The 24,789-nt window shown below is 49.6% G+C and overlaps 1 protein-coding gene across 1 annotated transcript; it reads left to right on the forward strand.

Moving 5' to 3' along the window:
* The first annotated feature begins 421 nt into the window (after nucleotides 1-421).
* Nucleotides 422-24,738, forward strand: AGPAT2 (1-acylglycerol-3-phosphate O-acyltransferase 2). Its single transcript, XM_005299512.4, has 6 exons — nucleotides 422-750; nucleotides 13,837-13,970; nucleotides 15,887-16,062; nucleotides 16,416-16,511; nucleotides 18,579-18,651; nucleotides 21,995-24,738. The coding sequence occupies exons 1-6, from the start codon at nucleotides 557-559 to the stop codon at nucleotides 22,159-22,161; spliced, it is 840 nt and encodes a 279-aa protein (XP_005299569.1). The 5' UTR covers nucleotides 422-556; the 3' UTR covers nucleotides 22,162-24,738.
* The last annotated feature ends 51 nt before the right edge of the window (nucleotides 24,739-24,789 follow it).

Here is a 24,789-nt window from a genome sequence, read left to right on the forward strand (position 1 = left end):
AGTGAGTGTGTCAGGGCGAGCAGGGGGAAGAGTCGGTGAGTGTGTCAGGGTGACCAGGGGAAGGCTCAGTGAGTGTGTCAGGGTGAGCATGGAGAAGAGCGAATGGGTGTGTCAGGGTAACCAGGGGCCGGGGAGGCTCAGTGAGTGTGTCAGGGTGACCGGGGGAAGAGTCAGTGAGTGTGTCAGGGTGAGCAGGGGAGGCTCAGGGAGTGTGTCCGGCAGACGGAAGAGCGCGGGCCGGGCCGGGCCGGGGCGGAGCTGAGTGCCAGCCAGCCGGGGCAGGGCGGGGGCACGGCCGGGGCAGGCGGGAGGAGCGCTGGGCGCCGCCCCGTGGGAGGGGGCGGGCGGTAGTTGGCGGGGCGGGCCCAGCCGATCCCCTCCCCTCCCCTCCCCCCCCCGGGGGGGGGGCGCGAACCGCCCCTTAAGGGCAGCCGGGGCCGCCCCTCGGCGGACTGGCTTTAGTTCGGGGCTGACTTCGCCGCGTCTCGGGCCGGCAGAGCAGGCGCCGCCCGGCCACTAGGGTCCCCGCCGGGCACCCCCCGCCCCGGCCGCCGGCATGGAGCCGAGCTGGCTGCTGGGGGGCGCAGCCCTGCTCCTGCTGCTGCTGCTGCCCGTGCTCCTGGCGCTCAGCCCCGCCGCCCACTTCCAGCTCAAGATCGGCTTCTACTGCGTCCTGTGCGTGGCGGCCTCGGCGCTGGCCGTCCCGCTCTGCCTGCTGCGGCACGGCGGCCGCACCGTGCGCAACATGAGGCGAGTGCCCGACCCCCGCAGGAGCCCGCCTGCCCCGCTCCGCACCCGGCCCCCCGAGGCGGCGTCGGGTCCCGCGGCCAGCCCTGGGCCGCCGGGACGGTTGGGGGGGGAACCTGCTGAGCGGCGGGGGCCTTGGTTGTGCCCTTCGGGGTGCTGCTCGCTCGTGTGCCCCGCCCGGGGACCTGCTCTGGCACTTGCCCTCCCGGGCAGGGGGAGCTCCGCGCTTTAAAGGGGGGCTCGTTCACCCGCTGGGTGTGACCGGGCCCTCGCTGTGCCCTGCTTGTTAAAACGGCTCCGTGCCGCCTGGCCTGCTACCAGCCTGTCTGCTTGTTTGGGTTCGCAAACGTTGGAAGGCTCCATGCCCTCTCTGCACCCCGAAACTAGTCTTGTGTTGTAACCCTGGCGTTGTCCTCTTTACAGACCGGCTTGTACTCGCCCTTCCTTCAGTGAGGGGCCCCAGCCAGTAGTCCTGGTGCTGCGATCCTTTGCTGTCCAAGCAACAGCTAGGTCACAAACACTGTCTTGTGACAGCTTGGCATGACTTGAGCAATAGGAGGCTAATACAGGCAGGGCCGACGAGAGGGTGGGGGGAAGCCGGTACAAATTACCGGGGTCCGGTGGTCCGGAAGGGGGTCCGGTGGTCCGGAAGGGGGCCCGGGGCCTGGCTTCCCCCCTCTCGTCGGCCCTGTTTAGCCAGTCCGCCCTTGCTGGGGGGCCTGAAAAATTTTTTTCACCGAGGCCCGAACCCGCTCTTGGCGGCCCAGAATACAGGTAACTGCTTTCTGTTGGCTTACAAGCCTTGCTAGCAGGCAACACTTGGAGACGGAAGAGCTAGGATGTTAATGCTGCCCCCCCTCCCCCTTAAAACAACACGCTTCCTTAGAGGCTTCCAACCAAAATACTGACCGCTTTTAACTCTGGTGGTTAGCTACTGTGAGCTACTGAACTGTGGCCCATTTACCACGGGTAGCTTGCCAAGGGATATCAGGCCACAGGGTGCTGGCTCTCTTCCTTTCCAGCTGTTAAACTGCATTAGAAGGTGCGGTGGCTAAAAATACATTAAATACTTTCCTAACCTTTTGTTTGTCCCTGTAACCCATTGCTGTTGCAGCCCCATGGATGTTAAAGCTATTGCAAATTGACAGGGAGGTGACCTGTGTGGTTATGAAGGAGAGTTCTCCATGAAGTTTCTATTAAGATATGATCTGCCCTGTAAACATACTTGGGAATCTTTATTATTAGAATGTCCTCTTTTCTGCTTCTTACATGTGTAGTAGTTTTGTTTTGAAGTGAGAGTGTGGATTTTCTGTAGGTTTAATGCACTCAGTTGCTAGTTGGAGAACGTGTATTGGATGGAGGTTTTTTAATCTGTTTTGTATCCACCCCATTGCCTAGAATCAAACACAACAGGCTGAGTGGGGTGATCTGTTAGATTGAGTAACTCGTCCCTTACTTACGCAATAGTGCACCTGATGACTGAAAGTGCCAAAGGAGGGTGTGAAAGCTGGGAAGTCACTTAACGTATATTTTTCTGATTTATTCCGGTCTCTAAAGAAAGCTAGTGAGCTGTATTCGGGCCTAGGTAACCTGTGCCAGTTGGCGCCCTGACTTGTTTTGCCTCTGCTTAACAATCTGTCCCAACTCGCATTTAGCTCAGATACTCCGCTTCCTTGTCCAGACCTGAAGAAGAGCTCTGTGTAGCTCTAAAGCTTGTACTTTCTTGGACCAACTTCTGTTGGTGGAAAAGATAAGACTTCTGTTTGTATTGCTGCACCGGTGCTACACTTAGAGGTTATGCTGCTCTGATTCTGACAATGTTCAGTCCTGGTTGGGGTGAGGATCTTTGGGAAAATGCTTAGTCACGGGCTTTTGAGACCACTTGGGACGATTTTCACAGCTGTAGTATCTTGATTGTGTTCACTCTGGCACTGCTGGAAGGGGGGGTGTATAAAGTCCAGGCAAGCTGAAGATGGCTGTAGAATTTCCTATCACTGTCCTGATTTACTTGGGAGATAGATCCTCTGACTAAACAAAAGTGTCTTAGCGGAACTGGGTTTGGGGGCGGGGTGGGGGGGGGGAGAAAGAAGCAGGGAGGGCAACTGAAAAGAGATTCTCTATTGCCATTTCCTGTTACAGGCACATATGTGCCCTGACCACTTCGCAGAAATCTACAAATGTGAAATATCCATTGTGGTAGCAGGGAGCTAAGGTGCAGGTATGATGGTTTTATAGCAGGGGTAGTCAATTATTATTATTATTATTATTATTATTTTCTCTGGACAAAAAAATAAGTAAATATATTTGAGGTCTGTTCAAAAGCATTGGGCTGTCCAGATTTAGTGCTGGTTTGCCTATTGACTAACCCTGATTTAGAGTGGCTGTGCAATAATTAATGAATACTATATGTTGCCTGGGTTATTGGGATACTTACATATGACTGTCTTGGTTTAGTTTAATGGAGGGCTGAGGTAGGGAGAAACAAGCAGGAAGGGGAGAAAATGTCTGAAGACAAGCCACTTCTCAGCAAACACCTGAGAATTAGAAGAAGATGCCAGGACTGGAAAGAGACTGGGAATACAGGCCACCAGAAGAGCGGTGGCAGGTTTTAAAGGGAACACTGTTGGAGGTGGGATGTATTTTTGGCAGGCCAGACTGGGATGCAGGAACCTGCTAAGGTGTCTGTAGAAGCTAGGCCTGCCTAGGTTACCATCAGGGGATCTTTAGGTAAGATAGACATGCTGGTAGACTTTTGAAATCTAAATGCTTTGTTCCTACTTAAAACCAAGTATTGTTTATATTGCAGAAGGCTGTTTAGTGTAACTATTGGTCATACACCTTCAGAGTCCAGCCAAACACAGTCAAATCTGCAGGATAAGAATGGCTGATAGACCGGCCCCTAGGTAAGAGTGGGAGAATTGTGGCATTCCACCCCAGGAGAGGTTAAGGCGTGAGAGGTGCACTCAGACCAGCAAGTGTTCAGAGGTGCAGCTAGTCCTGTAACTGACAGTACCGTATTGAACTGGAGCAGGACAGTAAAGCCTCTCCCTCAACAGGGAAATGCTGTTGTAGAAATTTCCCTACTGCTGCTAACCCCATGCTGACTCCACGTGGCTGTATTGGGAGGCTTGCTGTCAAAGGGCTGCTGGCTTTTTAAACAATCCTTGGGATCCCTGCTCAGAGCAAGGTTAAACATTCTTATTCCCCAAATATGTCCATCTACAGTTCTATCTGTTGCTTCTGAAAGCAGTGCGTCCCTTTGCTCTTGTCTGTATGTTGGAGCATGGCCACCAGATTCTGCTTCTGTTATCTCTATGCACAGTGCAATGTGGCAGCTTCATTTTTAAGTCCGCTGCCATAGTCCTCTTTCCCCATGCCTCCCCACTCCTCACAAACTAGTTTAACCCATAATCGCTGCTGTTTCATAGTGTGAGGGTGCTTCTGCGTTGCGGTCATATGAGTTTAATTATAAACTTGTGAGCAACCGAAGTGTTAGATCTGGGGTTTTCAGAGAGCAATCCTGTTGCTTAAATCTGTCATTTTTGTCCATTAACTCTAAAGGATGTAGCTGGAGGTGCTGTCTTTTGACTAAGATGTGAAAACACGGGGCTGACCGGTGGGTCAGCCCAGACACCTTCTTCTGAAGTGTAGAGTTGTTAACCTTTTGGAGTCCTAGCCAAATTCCAGTTGTGATTTTACATCTGTAAATTCCTTGGCGGGTTTCCATGGTGTGACATCCTTATTCATGTCCCATCTGTAATTGTAGCTGTGTGCTATTAAGCACCTTCTGTGTTCCACCCTGGAGGTAGCTAGGTTTTAGTGGTAGGTGGAATGAGATGCTCCTGGATAGCAAGTAAAGATGATCTGAGACAAGCAAGTGATTTTCTATTCTCACTACAGTGCAGTGGTAATAATACTGTTGTGGAAGTTTAGTAGCTAGAGTGTGACTTCTGTAGGTACATGATGCAATTTGGGATGCAGGAGCAAGCTACTCTGTATTGAGCTTGCATATGAGCAAAATGAATTGATTCAGAATGGCCTTTTTCCCTGCATGCTTCAAATCTATATTTTAAATGCAAAGGTGTAGCTGTCAAACCAGTGCCCTGACACTTTTGACAGCAGTGGCCTGCCATGGCCAGAGATAGGAATAGTCCACCTAGTGTTCCCTTGAGCTGCACATAACAATCCCTGCATCTTTTGTGCGCACCTCTTAAGCCACAGATACTGGTCTCTCAAAACCTAGGAACCGCACTGCATGTTGTCTACTGGCACCTGACCTATCTATTGGCTGTTTACATATACAGCTGTCTCTTACAGAACACTAGTCTAACCGGAACCAGTATTATTTTGCTAAAGAATATTTCTGCAAAAGTATATACAAAATACTTCAGCTGAGGATACAGAAGGGTTTGTAGGAACCACCACAAAACCGAAAGACACTTCAATCTATTGAGAATATACAACTGTCCTTTCAAAGCAGGCTGAAAGTGTGCTTGGTACAAAAGTACTTTTATAAAAGCAAAAACTTCTTCTCCTGGGCTCTTGCTGTTAATCTTGCTACTGTGACCTCTCTTTAGATCTGGAGGAAGGAAGAAAAATCTAATTGTACTTCATTTGACCTCCAAGGCAGTGTTCTAGTGTTGTCAGAGCAACCGCTGTACTTGAAGGGAAAGTCACGCTACAATTAGATGTTTAAAAATTTCCTTGGGTCATTGACTGAGAACTCTGAATCTTTCACCACTCTCCCACGTGTATGTTTCTTGAGATCCTGGCTTCTGTGTGGCCTGTCGAGTCTTTTTGTTTTGTTGATCTGTCTCTCCGAAGTTCTGTTGCCTTGATAAACAGCTGAAAGCGTTCTGTAGCCTAGGTAAAAAAAATATCCGCACGTTGTGGAAATTGTCTTTACGATATCCTAGTATTTGTAGTTACAACACTTGGTCTGAAGACTTTCACTTCAGAAAGAGAACATTATTCAAGGGCTTTCCCTTCTCCAACAAGCATTCTTTGGAGAGCTGACTGACTTGTCCTTGTTTGGCTCTGCTGTCTGTCTGTCTGTCAGTCAGCATACCGCCATCCAAACATCTTAACTACTCTGGTCTCATTTCCCTTGCCTACATGTGTGAAGGGGAGAGGTGGGGCAGGGAAGCAAAACTGCAGTAGAAGTGTGGTGGGAGCGTCAAGAGCCTGCACTTCTTCTGATCACTGGAGTGATGGGCTTGGCCCTCCTGGGTGAGGGATGAGTCTGAAGGATTTTTCACCAGGGTGGGTGGGGAGTTGAGACCAGCAAGAATAGTGACTTGCATAGCAGGAGTGCAGGCAAGAGAGTGAGCAGAGGACAGAAGTAGCAGATGGGGAAACTGAAAACAAGATATAACTATTATGATAGCCAAGTATTGTGCTTCCTCTAACTGTGTTTTGGGATGGGGAATGCGGCAACTCAATGCATGTAAATGTAGGCAAATAAGCTGCCATCTTCCACTTCCTGGGATATTGCCAGCATAGCCCTGCATGCTGCAAAGGTTATACACAACGGACCTAACACAGTTCTGCGGTTACAAACACCCCTGAGAAATGATCCAAGTAGAACCGTCTTTCATGGGATTAAAATCCCAGTGGAAATGATTCCATTAAGATTCAGAGGGTTATAGAACTGTCTCTCTCTTGGTGTTAAACTACACAACAGTGCCCCTTTAATCTGTATCCACAAAAACAACAAGGAGTCTGGTGGCACCTTAAAGACTAACAGATCTGCTCAAATAAATCTGTTAGTCTTTAAGGTGCCACCGGACTCCTTGTTTAACTGTAAATGTGTGTTACACAAGCAGCATGCTGGTGCAAGCAACTGCTGCACTAGCTCGTGCTGCTCTGTGGTGGTCCTACGTCCTGGCAGGCGTATGATGACTTGCTTTGCAGTTTATGAACTTGGAATGTGTTGTGCCATGTTAGCAGGATACTTCCCTCTGAGACGTGCCAATACCCTGGCCCTCTGATTGTGCATGATAGTAATTCTCATCTTTGTGCTTCGCCTTTTCATCCAAAGTACCATGTTTTTTTATAGAGGGGGGGCATCAAGGCACAGAGGCTCTCAGGACCACAAAGGGTGTGTCTGCACTGCAATTAAACCTTCAGCTGGCCCAGGCTCTGGGGCTGTTTAATTGTGGCTTGGGCTGTAGCCTAAACTCTGGGACCCTCCTACCTCACAGGGTCCTAGAGCCTGGAAGTCTACACTGCAATTAAACAGGCCTACAGCCTGAGCCCTGCGAACCAGTGTCCGCTGGCCCATAACGGGCCAGCCCTGAGTACCTGAAGAGTTATTGTCCGGTATCGGAGTGGAGCCTAGGAACTCGGACTCCTGCTGTCTGCTAGACAACACTGCCATCTGAGGAAAGCTTGGGGGGGGGGGGGGGACAACTCCTGGCTTTAACTTGTTCTGGTTAGAACAAAGGTCAGGTTATTTTAAAGTCCAGCTCCACTGAGGCAGGATTGCACATGCTGAACGATAGACTTTCTGGCATAGCAGCTTCCTGGATTGTATGTGAGCCAAGTCCCCTGCTGGGAGGGGGAGAGTAGCCATGTTGTGTCTCCTGTTTGGCGCAGAATATGCTATTGCTGTAGATAAAGGGCTGGGCTGACCCTGCCTTTCCCAGAAAGGACAGGTGCCAGGCTTTACAGCAGAGCTGGTGGTTAGTTTTGGGGGCTGGTGTTTTGAGCACAGCTGGTGGGTGGGTGGGTGTGTGCACGTACATACGTACGTACTTGAAATAGTTCTGTGCCCTGAAATTTCTGGAAGTAGTTAGTACCTAATTCAGCTCTGTGTTTAAGCCCTGATCCAGATGAACTGAAGAAGTGTGATCTGTACATCCACAGAAGCTCTGGATTAAAACTTTGGGTTATGGGACCCAAATGTTTGCTGGGTTAATTCTGTACTTGAGTGCCAGTGATTTCCCCACCTGCTGTCTTCAGGTAGCATCACTGAAGTCAGTGCAGTTTCTTCTCTATCTCCAAAGGTGGTAGGAAAGGTAGGGGTGTGTGTGTGTGTGTGTGCGCACACACTATGGGATGGTGGAGGGGTCACAGTATGGGGAGTAAGTGTGTAGATTTTGGCTTTTAACCTTTAGCACCAGTCTCCTGGCATGTCCCACTGGCTCCATTCTCTAGTCTTTGCACCTAGACTAATGGATTAAGGTTTAACCTGCACTGATGAAAGTTGACTAAATAAATGAATGATGTATGCAGCTTAGAGAGATCCATGGCAGACTTTATGGCCTGGTACAGAGATCCTTGCCCCTGCCGCTGATTCAACTCCTGGCTCCGTAATGCCAAACCCAACATGACCGAGAAGAGGTCACTACATGCCAGTGTGTGGCTCAGATGTCACTTGTTACACACAGCCGATTGTGAAATCTCATTAAAGCTGCCAACATGTAGCCTGCCCCATTAGACCTTTAAAAGCATGAAATGCATCCTGCATTGACACTATATTTTGGCGCCTAAGGGGGCGTGTGCACTGCAGTTAGGCACCTGCAGCTGTCCTGTACCCGCTGACACAGGCGCACGGGGCTCAGGCTATGGGGCTGTTTTCATTGTGGCGTAGAAGGTCTGCATCAGAACGTCGGGTTTGGGCTGCAGCCAGAGCTCTGGGACCCTCCCACCTCACAGGGTCCTAGAGTCCGGGCGCCAGCATTTACGCTGCAGTTAAACGGCCCCACAACCCGAGCTCCGGGAGTCTGAGAGTCCGATGGCACAGACCAGCTGCGGGGGCTTTAATTGCCGTGTAGACGTGCCCTTGGAAATGCGTTCTTGGGTCTCTGATAACCTGTTGGTTGATGAATTAGACTTAATGTTTTAGTTTCACAATCAAGTGTGATTGTTGAGGCTTGTAGTGTTGGAAAGACACACACACACACACACACACACACACGCGCGCGCGCCCTGGAATGACATCTGGGATCTGATGAAGCTGCAGCAGCCATGAAAACTGTCACTAGGTCACTTTAGTACAGCTGCTACTCTACACGACTGGGCGGCAGCAGGGTCAGGAACTGGAGGAAGACAGACAGGATTTATCATACTACAGACTACAAAGCCTGGACACTGGCTATGCTGGCAGAGACCTCTAGTGACCCCACCTGAGGAGTCACCAGGGAGGTAAAGGAATGCCGTTTCCTCCTATCCCCTGCCAGTGTGTCTCTGTAGGGTGAGGCTTATGACCTTTGTAATGCTGTCACCACATGTACTGGAGGAAATCCTCACTGCAATGCCCCTCCTCTTGCCCAATTAGTGTAGCTAAATGAGTCAGGCCCTGTGTGCTCTGGCTCTGCTCCAGATCAGGACGTCACCCCTTGTGATCTGAGCAGTTTTAGGACAACCCCCTCACTTGTTGTGCAACCTGGACCTTTCTCTTACAATATCAAGCCACCCCCTCATTCTTGCCAGTATGTGCCCTTGGGTAATGTGTAACCAGCTCCTCCTGCTGCTTTCTGCAGAGCGCTGGTTTCCAGAGCAGTGACCTCTCCCCTGGTTCGGCGATGGAAGGGAGGTGGGGTTGGAAATTGGGTCAGTCTCATGGCTAGGATACTGGTGATCCTTGTGCTGACTTGGTGTCACGTTGGCTCTCGTAATCCCACTACACAATCCTTTTGACTGTGTGCCTGGAGTGAGACAAAATGGGCTAAACCTCTGCCTCTGATTTCTGCAAAGAACGAGTTGGTATGTGTGTTTGTGCATGCTCGTTCTGAGCAATTGCCAGTCTCCTATTCGTTACTCTTAGTAGTAAAATGATCTGTCAAGAGGCAGACTTGAATGCAGCCTGGGTTGGTAATCACTGGACGTTTCTGTTTGAGTGGATGGAGCACTGTATCCTTCAGACACCCTGAGAACCAGAAAAAAGGAAACCTACTTTATTTGTAGTTTACCAGACAGGAGCTGTTAGCTTCATCCTGGAGGTCAGTTGGTCTCCTGCAGGCCAGTCCATGGGCCGTGTTTCGCTGAATTAAATGAATCTTCTCTCAGTCCCTTCTCTGTGGGTCAGTGTCCCTGGTGCAAGCCACTCCTGCAGCTGGCAGGAAGTGGGGCGTTCTCCCAAGTCTTGGCAAAAATATTGTGCAGGGTAGGCCATGGGCATCAGGACTGACAGGCCCTGCTGTGTTGGGATCAGTGCTCTGCAGAGGTGCTCACGTTGCATTGCCTGAGCTGTGTCCGGTAGATAGAGGACTTGAGTCTCCTAGCACCAGTCCTGCCAGTATCAAACAACATCTGGTATTCTGCTGACCTGACTAGTTTAGGGAGTGAGTGCTATCCTGTCGGCATCTCTCTAGTAACCCTAAATCAATAGGATTTAGTAGTAATGCAGGAGGAAAAGTTGCCCTCTCCTGACCTTGCTTCTGTCTAGGAAAACAAGTAGCTACAGAGTCAGGCTAGTCAGAGGCTTTGATCAGCTTTAATAGAAAATCGCGTTTTGACAAAATGAGAATCTTTGTAGAAAGCTGCTGCTTTTCTCACTCTCGTTTTTTGTTTTGTCAGAAACCGCTTTGACCGAATCTGGTGTTTTGACCAGTTGGACTCTTCCTGTGGGAAAACACTTTCTGCCGGGGAAGAACCCATCCTGACCAGCTCTAGTGCTGGCACAGTGCCCCATGTATTCTCTCTCGAGTTCTCTGCTTCTGGTGTCCCACTCAGCTGGTTGTAAAAGCCCCAGTCTGTCCAGTCCAAACCAAAACTACTTGCAGAGTTATCTCAAATCTAGTTGGGCTTTGAATGAGACTGTACTTTCCTGAGGGTGCGGGGTCTGGGAGGAAATGAGTGGTCCCCTCCCAGAAGCCATGCTGTAATGAAGAGAATCCAGGTAGAGAGGGAGAAGTGCGTGGAGGGGTGTCCTAGCAGATAGAGGATGGGGACTTGGGAGAACTGGGTTCTATTCCTGGCTCTGTCCCTGCTCTGCTGGGCCTGGGCCTTGGCCTTGGCCTCAGTTTCCATATCTGTAAAATAAGGAGAACACTGACCTCGTTTATAAAGTGCTCTGAGGTCTGCAGATGAAAAGTGCCATATAAGAGCTAGATAGAGGTGATAGGGAGGAGAGAAAACCCTAATGTGTAGCATGGACAAGGGTGCTTGTGACCAACTGCAGGCATGGTGGCTTGTATTGCTAAAACTCTGCTAGTAACCATGGCAGCTAACCAGAGGTCTAGCTTGGGACATGGATGCATGGTCCTGTTTTGTTTCCTATGGAGGCTAGGAATCGCTAACCTTGTTTATAATCTGCTTTAGCCAGCCTTCCTGGGCAGAGCTGGGAGGTAAAGCATCCTGGAGTATGCTGCTCTGTGTGAATGCCCCTGGGCATGCTGGCTCACGCTGAGGTGCTGTGTGAGGTAGAAAGCATTCAGCCAAGGTAGTCCTGGAGGTGGGCGCAGCTGCACAAACAGTTGTGCTGGCAGCAGCTGCTGTGTGGGCGCAAATGAAACTGCAACCTTTGCCCGGTCTGGCTACAGAATTGCTGCTCTGTGCCGATGGCTGCCAGCAGGAGCTTCAGAAATGGCCATCTCTTTTGCCAGGGGGCTTATTGGAGAGTGCAAATGCCCAACCCCCGCAGTCTCAAACCAGGTGGGGGGAACTTCAGTCTCGGCAAGTGGGGCTGTGCCAGGCTGTCTAGCATGCTAAGGTGGGAGAGCAGCTGCTGCTGCCCATGGTGTGAGACGGTCTGGTTAGGGTGCTAGCTCCTTGTGCCCCCAATCCGAGAGCCACTCACAAGACACCCCTCCCTCTCCTTCCCTTGCCAGCATTAGGGGAGCATGAAATACGCTCCTCCTAGGTTCCATATGTGCTGTCACACCTTCATCTTCCCCTGTAGGTGGCAGTAGCTTCCCCTCCCCTCCCCCCACCCCCGGCCTGAAACAGCCAGTATGTGCTGGCCAGCTGATCTCTGGGCCCCACACTCCAATTCTGAGCTCAGGGGACCCTGTCCCACCTCTTTGTCTTCCAAGTGCCGCTCTGAACACACACCCTTCTCTTAGATCAAGTCTTTTTTGTCTTAAGCAGCAGACGCGTGACCGTGAGATTCACCAGCACTTGAACGTGGGCTGCTTTTGTTTTCTGCGTTTAAGTTTTACGCACGCACGCATCTCTTGTTCCCTACATCTGCTGAGGGAGGCTGTTAGCTTCCAGCATGCTCCCAGCAGAGGCGCTTGCTTCCTCTGCCTCTCTGATGGGGATGCCTACTGACTGCCCCATCCTCTGCCCCCCCCCCCCCAACTGTTATCGTGCCGGAGGTGTAGGGCTGAGCATTGGAGCAGGGAAATGGGGGTTTATCCACCACAGCAGGCTCTTTGTGTAGGTCCTAGCAGTGTATGGGCAGCTCATCTTTGTGGTAGCTGCTGAATGCCCCCAGCCCTGTGGCATGCCGGAAAGAGGGATGGGAGACTTGCAGTTGGAAGTTCTGGCTTTTAACTGCTAACCTTAATTTAAATGAAAGTCTGGCTTGGCACTTAATTCCATAAGGGCTCTTTAAGCTCCACCCAGCTGTGTGGGTGGTAGGAGCAGCACCCTAATCTCTGCTTGCTGGCAGGGAGCTAGCGTGCGTCCTTGTACAGGGTGGGGTCTTGGTTCTTGAGTCTGCATGAGTCTCCTGTCTCTGCTCCACAGGACTCGCTCAGCAAACCGCCAAACTCTCACTTTCTTTACTAGCAACCAGTCCAGCTGTTTCCAGATTGAAACCAAGGGAGCCAATTTACAGCAGCAACAGCGACTGCTTGTGCTGTAGGGCGCTCAGCCCGAAACGGAGTCGCATCGTAAGCGCTCAGCCCAGTCTCTTGTCACTGGGTGCTGACCTCTCCTGAAAACATGGCTCCCACCCCAAAGTGCCCGCTGTCTAAAGCGGTAGGCAAGACGGAGTGTGTTGGGGAAACCCAACGGTGGGGCTAGCGTGGCCCATCTCCAGTGGGTTCAGGAAACCACTTTTGTCTTGCCAGAACTTCCGAAGCAGCTCTGCCCAGTGCAGCAATGGGGTCTTTGCGGCTGGACCCCTGTACCTGTGTGGGGAGCCCCATTGAAGACAGTGGTGCTTCCTACAGATACGGAGCTCTCCTTGGAGTTCATTGCGGGATTGGACCCTTGCTTCTTGGTAAGGAATCACTGGCCAAGATGGCACTGAGAAGGATCCCAAGCTGCTCTATGCCTTCCCACAAAGCTCCTTGGAGTGAGCATCTCTCCAAATAAGTTGCATTAGGCAGATATCTCAGGTAGCATTACATAAGGGCTAACGCACCAGAGCTAGTCATCTTGTATGCCTGGAAGATGGCAGGTGGTGAATCTACTGAACTGGTTCCTGTAGTGCTGTTTCACTAGAGAAAGCTTCCCCCTGCAGATGGCAGTGTCTTATAACGATGGTACAGATGGATGTAAAAAGAGAGATAAACAAATATGACTTCTAGGGTGAGTCTACAAAATCCTGTCGTTTGTATGTTCGATCATTGAGCTCAGTAGATAACTTGTTTGCCCTTCACTTTCAGGGCCTTTTAGTGATGTAGCTTGGACTGAGAAATTTCAAAGCAATTACCCAGTCACATTGTTTTGGAGCACAGCAGGCCTGCGGCAGAGTGCTGGTGTCAGTGGAGGAGCAAAGGGTAGTTTGATTGACTTGCCTTGGCACTAAAGTGTCCTCTGAGGGGTTCACTGCTTCTCTGCACACCTCTGATGTGGGAGGGTGACTGTTCTGTGGAGCTGTGTGCTGTACTGCTCGGAGGGAGCTGGTCCAAAGGTACCCTTGCGGAAGACCTTGTGGGGGGAGGCTGTCGATGAGGGTGGGGTTATGTGACAACTGTTTAGAACAGGAATTGAAGGATATTTCATGTTCCTGCCCCTCCTAATAAACTACAGGGCAAATTAGGCAGCTTCCAGCTCATGCAAGGACATCCCAGGAGGGCAGATAAATGAGGGAAGTCTTGACACCTTTTTTGGTCCTTAAGCCTGTTCCTCTGGCTTAACAGATTCTTTCTGCTGCCCTAGTGCTGCGTCTTCCACACCATAATGCAGACGCTATCGACTCCATGAGACCTGCTGGCCTCTGACTTCTCTTCTCTCCTCTCTTCTCTGCAGAATCATCAAAAATATCGTCAGGACCTTCAAGTATATTTATGGCCTGAGGTTTGAGGCGAAAGGACTGGAGAAGTTCCAGGTCGAGGGGCCATGTGTCATCGTGTCAAACCATCAGAGCATCCTGGACATGATGGGTGAGTTGCTTGGGTTGGAAAAGAAGCTGTCTCGTCTGAAAGTGAACTGTTGGGTGCGCCTAGCTTTGCTGTTTGGGAAATCCTGTGCTTGTCCCAGATTTGGGGAGTCTCCAAGCCTTTTAGTGGAAGAGGCTCCAGGAGACCTGTCTGTATGTCACAAAGTGCATCGGCCAGTTCTGCCTGCAGGAATTGCCGTGTAGGGTGTCGAAAGCTACAGCAGTGTCTTGAGGGGAGAGATGCACAGTGTAATGGGACAGTGGGTGAGCAGGGAGGGGTATACTTGCAGTTCGGGCGCTCTCAGAGCAGTGGAAGAGCCTGGTATGTAGCGAACTAGGTATTGCCAGACTGGATCAGACCCAAGGTCCATCTAGTCCAGTGTCTGGTCCATGACCGTGATCGCCGCCTGATGCTTCAGAGGCAGATGTAAGAACAGCTGTGGGATAATCAAGCACAGGCACGCAAGAGGGACTCAATATGGCTTAGAGCAGTGGTATGAGAGTTCTAGTCTGAACTGTCACTGACTGGCTGTGTCCCCCTGAGGAGAAGAATGTGGCTGCCCCCCCTTTTTCCCTTCCGCCTGTGCTCTCTAGTGATCCTGTGCAGGATACTTGTTACTACAGCTCGCAGAGGCTCTGAGCAGGTTTAGCTGTACCACCCCAATTACTGACCCATGGCAGGCATGGGTCAAGTCTTAGCCTTCAGTCTAGTGGAAAGGCGGTTCTGCACTTGCCCTGAAATAAAGGCCAAGGTCTCCCCTTGGCCTAGGGCCTGGTACTTCATTCAGAATTTGCAGGCTGTCCTATTAGAGGGCTAACCTTCCAATCCTGCAAAGATCTAAAAGGCAAGCCAAGCAGAGAGGTATGTGGAGTGGCACCCAGAGGCCATACTCCCACTTTCTCCAAGCTGGGACAGTAACTAGATACTGTACTTCATCCTTCCATGGGTAAATAGTCCAGCTGGAATGCCTCTTGTTGCATTGTCTGGCTCACTTGGGTACATCCCAAGGGTTTGCTCATCTTAATAGAGGACATTAGCATGACAGGTAGTGAAAGGGTTTAAAAAAAAAAAACCCTTGACTAACCAGAAAATAAGCTAGTGGAGCCCTTAGAGCGAAGGAGGAGACTGTGGTACACCTACTTTCTAGCTGCAGCCTGTCCGCTGGCTCAGCAATTGAGACTACATTATTACTGTTCATCATAGTGCCTTAGAAGTCTATCATGAACCGGGACCCCATTGTGCCAGGTGCTGTACAAACACAGCTAGAGTCTAGGAAGGAACAGGTGATCCAAAGATGGTGATGTCGTAGCCCCATCTTGCAGACATGGGAGTAAGCAGGGTGGGTCTAAGGCGAAGTGAGGAGGGATGGCAGAATTGGGAATAAAACCCCTGTTTCCTCCGTCATAGCTCCTTGCTCCAGCCATTGACTCCTGTTGCTACCTTGTAAGTGCACGTATAAAAAATTACCTTTCTGAGCTGCAGCCCCTGTTAGAGAGTCAAAGGCTCCCATGGGTCCCTTCTGCCGTGCTCCTGCTGCAGAACCAAGGAGGCCCCTGAGGCAGAGCTGTGGTACAGGTGGCCGTTTTACGATGTCTCCTTCCCTTCCCGCCCACACCCTGCTCTCATTCCATCCTCTTACGACTAAGTCTCTTCAGCGTCTAATACCTGAAAGCTGCTGAAAGACACGTGGTGGTTTGCGAGCCAGCGATGCCGCTGAATCAGCAAGGGATCATCTCTGCAAAGTTCCCTGGCTGCTGCCACCCTTCCTGTTGCACCCGTTCGCTCCCGGTGCTTATCAGCAAGCGTGGGTTGGGTCGCTCGTACGCTGCCGATCTGGTTTGTGGGTGGAGAAGGATGTTCTTGTTGTCATGGCTTATTGTGGGTGGGCTTCTTACGCTCTCCCTTCGCCCTGGGCTTAGGGTTGATGGAAATCCTCCCAGATAACTGTGTTCAGATTGGCAAGAAGGAGCTGCTGTACACTGGCCCTGTGGGTCTGATAATGTACCTGGGTGGCGTCATCTTCATTAACAGGAAGAGTACGAGCAATGCCAAGACGGTGATGTCCGGGGTTGCCCAGACCATGCTGGATGAGAACGTGAGTAATGTATATGCCACTAGGTTTTTGTGAGTGCTGGGCACTGCTTGCATCTGTTGGAGTAGAGGGCTGCTTGTGCTGGAACATTAGTCAGCCGCTGGATTAAGGGAGGGTGGAATATTATGAGAATTATCGTCTGACCTCTAGTACCTGGTGGCTAGCGTGGACATCAAATGCCAGTCCTGGCTGTAGCTGTACGCGCAGCAAAATCTTCTGAGAAGTTCCAAACAACTAGGAATAGAGGCATGCAATCTATTCTCTGGGTTAGCCCTAGAGAGGTTATGTGGGTTAATTCTACAGCTAACTTCTGGTGTGCCAACAAATGGAATTCATGGCTTATCTCGGTCTTACAGGTGAAGGTATGGATATATCCGGAGGGCACGAGGAACGGGAATGGTGACTTGTTACCATTCAAGAAAGGAGCTTTTCATCTTGCTGTTCAGGCACAGGTAACACTTGTTGGCTTCTTTTGCAGGCCAAAGCGCTAAACAGGCCTTCCAGTGAAAGGTCTACCTATGATGACCAGACACTGGCAACATGGGATTCGTTAGCAGTCCAAAATGTGAGCATGATAAATGACACCCAGGCCCTTTGACGTGAACACTATCTTCAGAGCACCCAAGATAGTAAGCTGCAGAGAGAGGCAGCTTTCTCACTGGGCTCCCAGAAGTATGCGAGTCTCCTTGGAAAATGGCACCTGAAACTTCCCAGATAAATGGGCTAGAGGGGACATGGGTGGGGACCAGAGAGATTATAAGGGACTGCCCTCCTAGGTCCATGGGGAGGAGATAATGGCCAGCCAATACCATGGCGTAACTGGCATCCTTCTCCAGGAGCATGATCAAATTCTGGATAACTTGGCTCCTTCTACTACTGACTTGCATTTTAGCTTCTAAAGTCCTAGTTCTGAGTCACACATCTAGCCTGCAATAATGTGGGTTAGAACCCGCCTTTGTCAATTAGATCCCTCCTTTAGCCAACTGAATCACTTCCTCAGTGTTGCCTGCTCTACAGTGCATGTTGACCCGGTAGGTGCTGTGGTGTTTAGCACAGTGCAGGTGGGGACTGATTGATTAGTGCCATGTCTTGGAAGAAGCAAGATTAAAATGTGGTTCGATACATATAAATGCCACACAACTTGTACAGGCTGTGGTCTGGATAGTTCAATTTCCAGCTCCGTAGTGGTTGGTTAGATGAGTTTATTAAATTGCAACATGGTATGTTCTATAACTAGAAGACAGACAAAAGTTGATATTCAAAGTAGCCATATTTTGTGACCGTTTTTCTCTTTAAAAGAGAGAGAGAACTGGGTAAATACAACTTAAATAGTCGCCAGCATACTGGAAGGGGATAACGCTTGCACTGGTGCAGTGGCCTGCTGAGCAGATACATGGAGGATTCTAGTTTCCTGGGCCACTAATTTAGAACTTTACTAAGTTCACTTGAAAACGGTCTGGCTATTCCGCTTCTCCTGGATTTCTTCAGGCTTAGGAAGTCCTACCAGACTCTGAAAACCAAACACTGCTTCGTATCTCATGTCCATTCTATGTTTGTGGAGGGCATGATGTTTGTATGTATACAAGCTTTAATATACCAGGAGCAGAAGGGACCATAATCAACAGTGAAGCAGAAAATATTAAGATTGTAGTTCTTAACCTATTTCCTGTATATTTGTCTCAACCTCCTTGATCTCTAATGGACAGTTCAAACCCAGTGTGGAGCCTGTGACTTAAGAAGCCAATTCCAGCTACAGACCACAAATCCAATGTACAAATTAGCCACCCAATAACAAGTCATTAAAGATGGATTTCTAGAGACTGGGCTAAGGACAACATCTGAAGTAGTGGCTGGCTTCATTTATATTCTCAGCAAGTTGCCAACAGTAGATCTTCCATATTGTGCCAGATTAAAAATAGCTGCCTCTTCTCCTCTTTCTTGGTCAGAGGCATTGCCTTGCTCATAAATGATTGCAAACAGTGATTCCTGTTCCTAAATATTTAACCAGCACCTGCCCCCTCTTGTGTGCTTAGAGGCATTTGCAGTGAATGTTTGAGCTGCTTATCAACCTAGGGAATTGCAGGATTAAACCTACTGAGGAGGATGGTGCCTTGGGCTTTGACTTGGGGGAGTAACTGTGTGCTTAGAGCCCTGGCCTGAGACCTCAGGTCAATTCCCATCACTGCTGCAAGCTCCTGTGACCTTAGGAAAGTCACTTGGGCCCCACTCCTCAAAGGTGTGGAGGTGCCTAATTTCCATTGATTTCAGTGGGAGTTAAGCTCCTAATACCTTTTTGAAGATCTGGGCCTTTGTCTTGGACTCCATTTTACATATGGGAAAGGAGAGAGTAGCTTTCTCCTGCCCTCTGTATTTTTTGAGCCTACAGTCCAAAGCCAGAGTTAGGACTCTGTTCTGTATTTGTAGACTACCTAGCACCATGGGGGCTCAGTGTTGACTGGTGCCATGCTATTGTAATACCAAAAAACCTTTAACTTTCCGGTACTCTTTTCCCTTCCCAGGTTCCCATTATTCCTGTGGTGTATTCCTCGTTCTCTTCGTTTTACAATCCAGCCAAGAAGCTATTTATATCAGGTACTGTACTGCTTTGAACCCCTCTTGTTTATGGGCGGACTCTGTTTCTGGTCTCCCAGCAGAAGAAAAGCTGGCCTCAAGACAGAGGTGCTGAGGCGCCTTTATTTGGGCATTCCTGTCGCAGTGGCTGTCCTCTTACTAAGTTGTGTTCGTTCAGTCTTCCAGAGCCGGATTGTCCAAGGCACTCAGTAGCCATGATCAGGGCTAGATGGATTTATTTTTTCCCCAGCAGAGCTTGTCTCAGACAGTGCTCAGTCAATTGAGCTCTCTTGACCATCTGGCTCGTAGGTGCCCAAGTAGGAGCTGAGCTCTTCTGAAAAGCGGCCTCCAAATCTCCTTCACTTAAACTGTTGCACTGGGACCCAGTGGTGAGGGTAGCATTTGGGCAAGAGGGGGCAATGCTTGGTGTTGGGCCAGGATTGTTTCTATGTACTGTGTTGGGCCAGCTGCTCTTAAGATGCAAAGCAGGGTGCATATAAGCACCTCTGGGGACCAGGGATCAAATTCTAGAATCTTACAAGTGTCTTGAGCAGCTGCTAACCTTCCAAAGCCCTCAAATTACTTGGCTCAACAGGCAGTCTCTCCTGGGGAGGCCCAGGGATAGAATATCAGGGGATGCTACCGGTGGGTCACAGCTCTCTTTGGCAGCATATAGTATGCCCAGTTACTATCAGCTCTTCACTTCAATGAGCAAATCCAATATGGAGGTAGTGACAGCAGTGAATAAAACCTTTTTTTTTTTTTTTTTTTTTTTTTTTTTTTGGATTATCCTTGGGGAGAAAATCAGCTGCCTCTGTCCCCTTCTGCTTTCCTGTCACAATCAGGCCACTTCTGTCCCAATGTCACTCAACTGGCATCTTAATTCTTCTCCCATTATCTGCAGTTTTAGTAATCTCAGTGCTGGGCTTGTCCTTCCGAGGTGCCTCACGTGCTGAGCCTTGGGCTAGGGGAAACCCTGACTACAAGATCTAGGTGGCTGCTCTTCAGGGAGGCATTGTGGCCCAGAGTCTAGAGCTCTGCACTGGGACTTCGGAGATCTGGGTTCTATTCCTGACTTGGCTACTGGGTGATCTAGTTTCAGAGTAGCAGCCGTGTTAGTCTGTATCCGCAAAAAGAAGAACAGGAGGACTTGTGGCACCTTAGAGACTAACAAATTTATTAGAGCATAAGCTTTCGTGGACTACAGCCCACTTCTTCGGATGCATATCATCCGAAGAAGTGGGCTGTAGTCCACGAAAGCTTATGCTCTAATAAATTTGTTAGTCTCTAAGGTGCCACAAGTCCTCCTGTTCTTCTTTTTGGGTGATCTAGGCAAGTCACTTTCCTGCTCCCTGCCTCAGTTTCTCCATCTGTAAAATGGGGATGACGCTGACCTTTTTTGTAAAAGCACTTTGAGATCTTTGGATGGAAAGTGCTAGGTTGTGGTATTATTACCTAAGAGGCGGCTCTGGGCCTGTGGTAGAGATATTTCTACACAAGTTGGGGCATAGGGAGAGATGTAAGCACCCTACTGACTAGAGTATGGGCTGAGGCCTGGTCCATCTCTCTCATCTGGCCCATGCTTGCAGTATATAATGGGCAAAAAGGGAACGGGCGAACAAAGCACCTGACACTACTGGGTCATGCACAGCAGGCAATGTCCTGTTCTGTCATAATCAGCAGATGTTTCCTGTGTTCCAGCCTGCTTCCTCAGCACATGCAGGCTAGGTCACTGGGTTGGCTTTTTGGCTGACTCGTTATCTCAAGAGTATCAAAATGCACCTGGCCCTGTACGAGAGAGCACCTGAAGGGCTCCTGCTGCCTCGTAAACACTCTTGCAAGGTGAGGCTGGAGTTTCTTTAACTGCTCACTCAGGAGCTTTTGGCTTCAAAGGAATGAATTGTAATTCTCTCCCTGAAGGACTTCCTGAGTGTTGTCCTAGCTGGGCCCCTGCTCTGCCGGACGGCTGTACCCAGCCTTTGTGATGATAAAGGGCACCCTGAGAACTGAGGAACTAGGAACTTCTTTCAGAAGTGGCTATTGTTACTTTTCTTGAGTGGGCACTTAGCAGCCCTGTTGAGTCCCCTAAATGCCATTGCATGCCACAGTGGTTCCTGCTGCTGCAGAAGGGGAGCGGGGGTCTGTGGCTTGCTTGTTGCAACAGCAGGATCTATTGGTTTAATTAACCAAAAATAAAATCTCGCTCCACACAGCAAAAACCACCCCCCTCCCGAAAACTGTACTGCTGGGCAGCCATGTGGAGGGTCGCTGGCACTTCTTACTGTCTGGGGAAAGCCAAACAGGACTACATGGCTTCCAAATGAATATGTGCCCCCATGGGTGGGAGGGTTAAGAGGTAAATATCACCCAGCCAAATCAAAGATGTGATGACTTCAACTCTGAGAGCCAAGTGGCCTGGCCTCAAGTGAAGCACCTTAGCTTGATTGTGGCTTTCAATGACTGGGACCTGAGCAGATTAGGTAGGCAAGAGGGTGTGTAGCTTAATAAAGGAGCAGAAGTACTTTACTTGCAGAAGCAAAGCTTTAAACGATCAAGTGGTAGTATCTTGTTTCAGACCATACTCTTATTGTGTACATATTAACTCACCCCTATGATCCCACCAAATACCTCCAAGGATCTAATGGTTCCCAGAGAGTAAGATCTTATTCCAGGTGGTTCAATTCACTCCTAAGGGTGCAGCCTGAGAGAGACACTTGGGTATTGAATGTAGAAATGCATTCAACAGAGCCAATTTCCTTGGACACATGTATAACATTGACGTTCATGACACGACATGTGTCCAAGGAAATTGGCTCTGTTGAATGCTAATCGCTACTTGCTTGTGTACATGAGGGGGTTGTGCTGTCACAATCCTCTCTAGAGAATTCTTTGTTAGTAACCGCTACAAAAATGACCCTGCTTTCTAAAAATGTCACACCGGTGACCTTTTGCAATGGACTCTGCCACTAGCCTGGTGGGGACAGGGAAAGGAGTCGCAAGTTCTGCCGGACTAGTCCGTTTGAGCTACAGCTGGAATTTGCAGGCATTTCCTGCAATAGGAAGCCATGAATGCTTGGGGTCTGGGTGCCTGCTGCCAGGAACTCCTTGTACACAGCCTTGGGACACAGATGGAAACGAGCTATCCCCACGAATGGCTGTAACAGCGGATGTAACGGTGCACTTAGACTGGATCCTGGTAACTAGCACATGCGAGCTTTGCTATGCTGTCTGCTATGGCCACGTCTGCTGCGCTCCCGGGGGTTGTGAAGGTGGGGATTATGATTGGTATTTTAGCCATTCTCCACCCTCCCTATGACTATCTAATGGCCAAATGCAGAACTGGAGTTTCTTCTCTTGTTCCTAGGTAAAATCCGGGTTGAGGTGCTCCAGCCTATTGAGACCAAGGGCCTGAAGGCCGAGGATGTCGCCGACCTCACGGAGAGATGCTACTGCACCATGAGGGAGACCTTTTTCAGATTATCTGGCATAGCGAGTGAGGCGAACGGCTCAACGCAGGGCCCTCAACAATAGTATTCCCAAATAGCAGGGACTGAAAGGACCTATTTCCATTGCCAAAATATCCAAGGGGTTTCTCCCGTTCCTTTGCAGCAGGTTTGGGCAAATCCTAAGCCTCTGCTTAGGGTAACCTTAGTTGACAAACACCATTTGTTGGGCCAATTCTACTGTTCGGTGAATCTCTTTTGTGGGGTCTTTATCTCCCCTGGGGACGTGTCTCCTGCACTCGGTTTCTCAAACACCCTACAAGAGCTAGTGCTGATGCCCAGTGCAGTGAACTCTGCTGCGACCTCCTGCCACACTCAGGTAGCTGGGACAGTAGGTGTTGCAGAACACCGTGTTAAGGTCCTGGCACCAACCACCGTAAGCCTGGCACTTGCCACAGCCAATCCATTGGATGCCGAAGACCGTGTTAGGTACATCTTTGCAGCGTCCAACTGATTAATCCTCGCTTTCATCCTGTCCCTAGCTGTTGGTGCTTGAGGAGGCCGAGGGTAGGAGCAGTTCAGATGGCGCTCTTCATGCAGCTGTGCATTCCCAGCGCTTGCTGGCAGGGACTGATGCCCTAGCCGAAATCTTGTTCACAGCTGAAATTCAGCTTCTAAGGTCTCTGCCCGGCACTGTTTCATTCTTCCTAGCCTCGACTCTCACCTCAGACACAATTTTGTTTTTGACAAATCAACCTGTTGGGGATTTTTTTCTCTAAAAAGACACTAAGCATCTGTGATTCTGCTCAGAGACAAAGATGGGAGACCAACCACTCACCCCTTCCTGATGGAATGGCCAAGTCGTAGGACGTAGCAGGGAACTGAAATGTGCAGGATGCTCTTACCAGAAGTCCTGGGGCAAGCTTTGTACAGATGTCCGTCCCTTACTCGCTCTCCAGACAGAGTGAATTCCCCAGCAGTACTTCTAGCAATCTTGCAGCCTAAGGCTTCCTTCAGGTTCTCTGGGCTAGGACAGGTGGGCCTTATGGGGCCAGCTACTCTTGATGCTGTCCCTTAATGAAGTCAAGTTTCCGTGTCCACTGAGTGGACAAGCTCCATGTGGACTCACTTAGGGATGGCGTAGGAGGGGGAAACGTGGAGACCTAAAAAACCCAACCAAACCTGCTGTATAGTGTCTTGGTAGGTTTTTATCCAAACACTTAGCCTGATGGCTGCTATAATGCAAACCTCTATGGGGATGCTATCTCTCAACAAAATCCCTGGGGTTCGTAAGTGATGCATTAACATGTCAAGAACTAAACTAAAAGGATGAGACAAACCCACAAAGAGACCGGGACTTTTCTCTGCTCATCCCCTTTGTTTTGCATTACAGCCAGCATCCCTGACTTAGTATATACTCGTGTACTCCACCTGATGGCTTGCTTTTAGCATAAAGCCAGGTATGACTGGCTGAGGGAAGGGTAGATGTGGCACTTCCTTGGTATTTGTTGCAACACTTTCAGTGCTCAAATGTTCTGTTTAAAATTGTTTTTAATCTAGGTTTTGTACCTAGACTCTTCGTTGCTGCTCTTGCTTCCTAAGGGCTATACTGTGCTGTTTGACACACTGCACATCCGAAGCATTGACCAAAAGACCGTGCCTGCCATACAAATGTGTCTCGGAAGATTCGCCTTACTAGGACTGTTAGTGTTAGGTGAAAGCCATGGTGTTGGAGACGTAAAACATGCTGGATGGGAGGGGTGTATGATGGCCCTGAATCAATGTTTCCTTCGGTGTGAATTTGCCAGCTGGGAAATAGCAGCTAGAGGGATTCCCGGTAACTGAGTTTGACTCTCCTCACCCAGCGGTAGAAATGTCGAGCTCCTCAAAGGGAGTAACAGCAGAGATGTTTATGCTCCCTGGGGGAGCAGGCCTTGGCCATGAAAACTCCAGGGATTTGCTTAGAGGCCTTGTGGGAATGTTGCCTCAAGCTCACCAAGGCAGTGTATCTCTTCATGTCAAGTAATCTGGTGCAATGCATCATCCCCAAACCTCCTGCTCAGTGGGTGGCATTGGAGATGATGCTGTCTCAATCACTGAATTCCTGTTTTTTCTATAAAGGACACCAAATCGAATGCTTAAAAAGCACTAATGCAGAACTGGGAGAAACCAAATAGAGGATGCTGGGAGGCGGTAGCTCCACATGGTTCAGAGCTGTGTTTACAAATGAATATTCGAGCATCCATCTGGTGAAATCTGGTTTCAGTACAGACCCAGTGGAAGAGAGCAATCCTCCTGCTTTTCAGTTCTGAAATCCAAAGCAGCACTTTCTTTTTTCCTTCCATAAGAATGGCAGACAAAGCGGCGATGTCATTGAGGCAAACATCCAAGTTCTTGTGGAGATTTCATTCCCTCTTGCCCAACGGCTCCAGTCTAGGGTGAGCAGTTGGGAGGGGAGGGTGGTCGTAACGGGTGGATATTTTTCTTTGGCCAAAGATGACTCTGTATCAGATGTATAAATCTAAGTCTGTCTGTTTATGACCGAAGTGGGAAAAGAAATTGAGCGTGCACAAAGGCCGTTGTCTGCTGTTCTGTTTTTTAGTTGTTTAAACAATGTATGTTTGATCAAATGTACATTCTTATAAAGCAGTTATTTAAATAGAAAGTCTTGTGTGGGGTTTATTAGAACCCAGGTTGGGTTGAACTTATTGCCTGG

The sequence above is a fragment of the Chrysemys picta genome, chromosome 18 (genome assembly GCF_011386835.1).
Source record: "Chrysemys picta bellii isolate R12L10 chromosome 18, ASM1138683v2, whole genome shotgun sequence".
Lineage (NCBI taxonomy): Eukaryota > Metazoa > Chordata > Testudines > Emydidae > Chrysemys > Chrysemys picta.

Excerpts from the sequence above, each read along its gene's own strand:
- AGPAT2 (XM_005299512.4), top strand. The coding sequence starts at position 557 with ATGGAGCCGAGCTGGCTGCTGGGGGGCGCAGCCCTGCTCCTGCTGCTG. Across the intron at positions 13,971-15,886 it reads GAGCATCCTGGACATGATGG|GGTTGATGGAAATCCTCCCA; the intron begins GTGAGTTGCTTG and ends CCCTGGGCTTAG. Across the intron at positions 16,512-18,578 it reads ATCTTGCTGTTCAGGCACAG|GTTCCCATTATTCCTGTGGT; the intron begins GTAACACTTGTT and ends TTCCCTTCCCAG.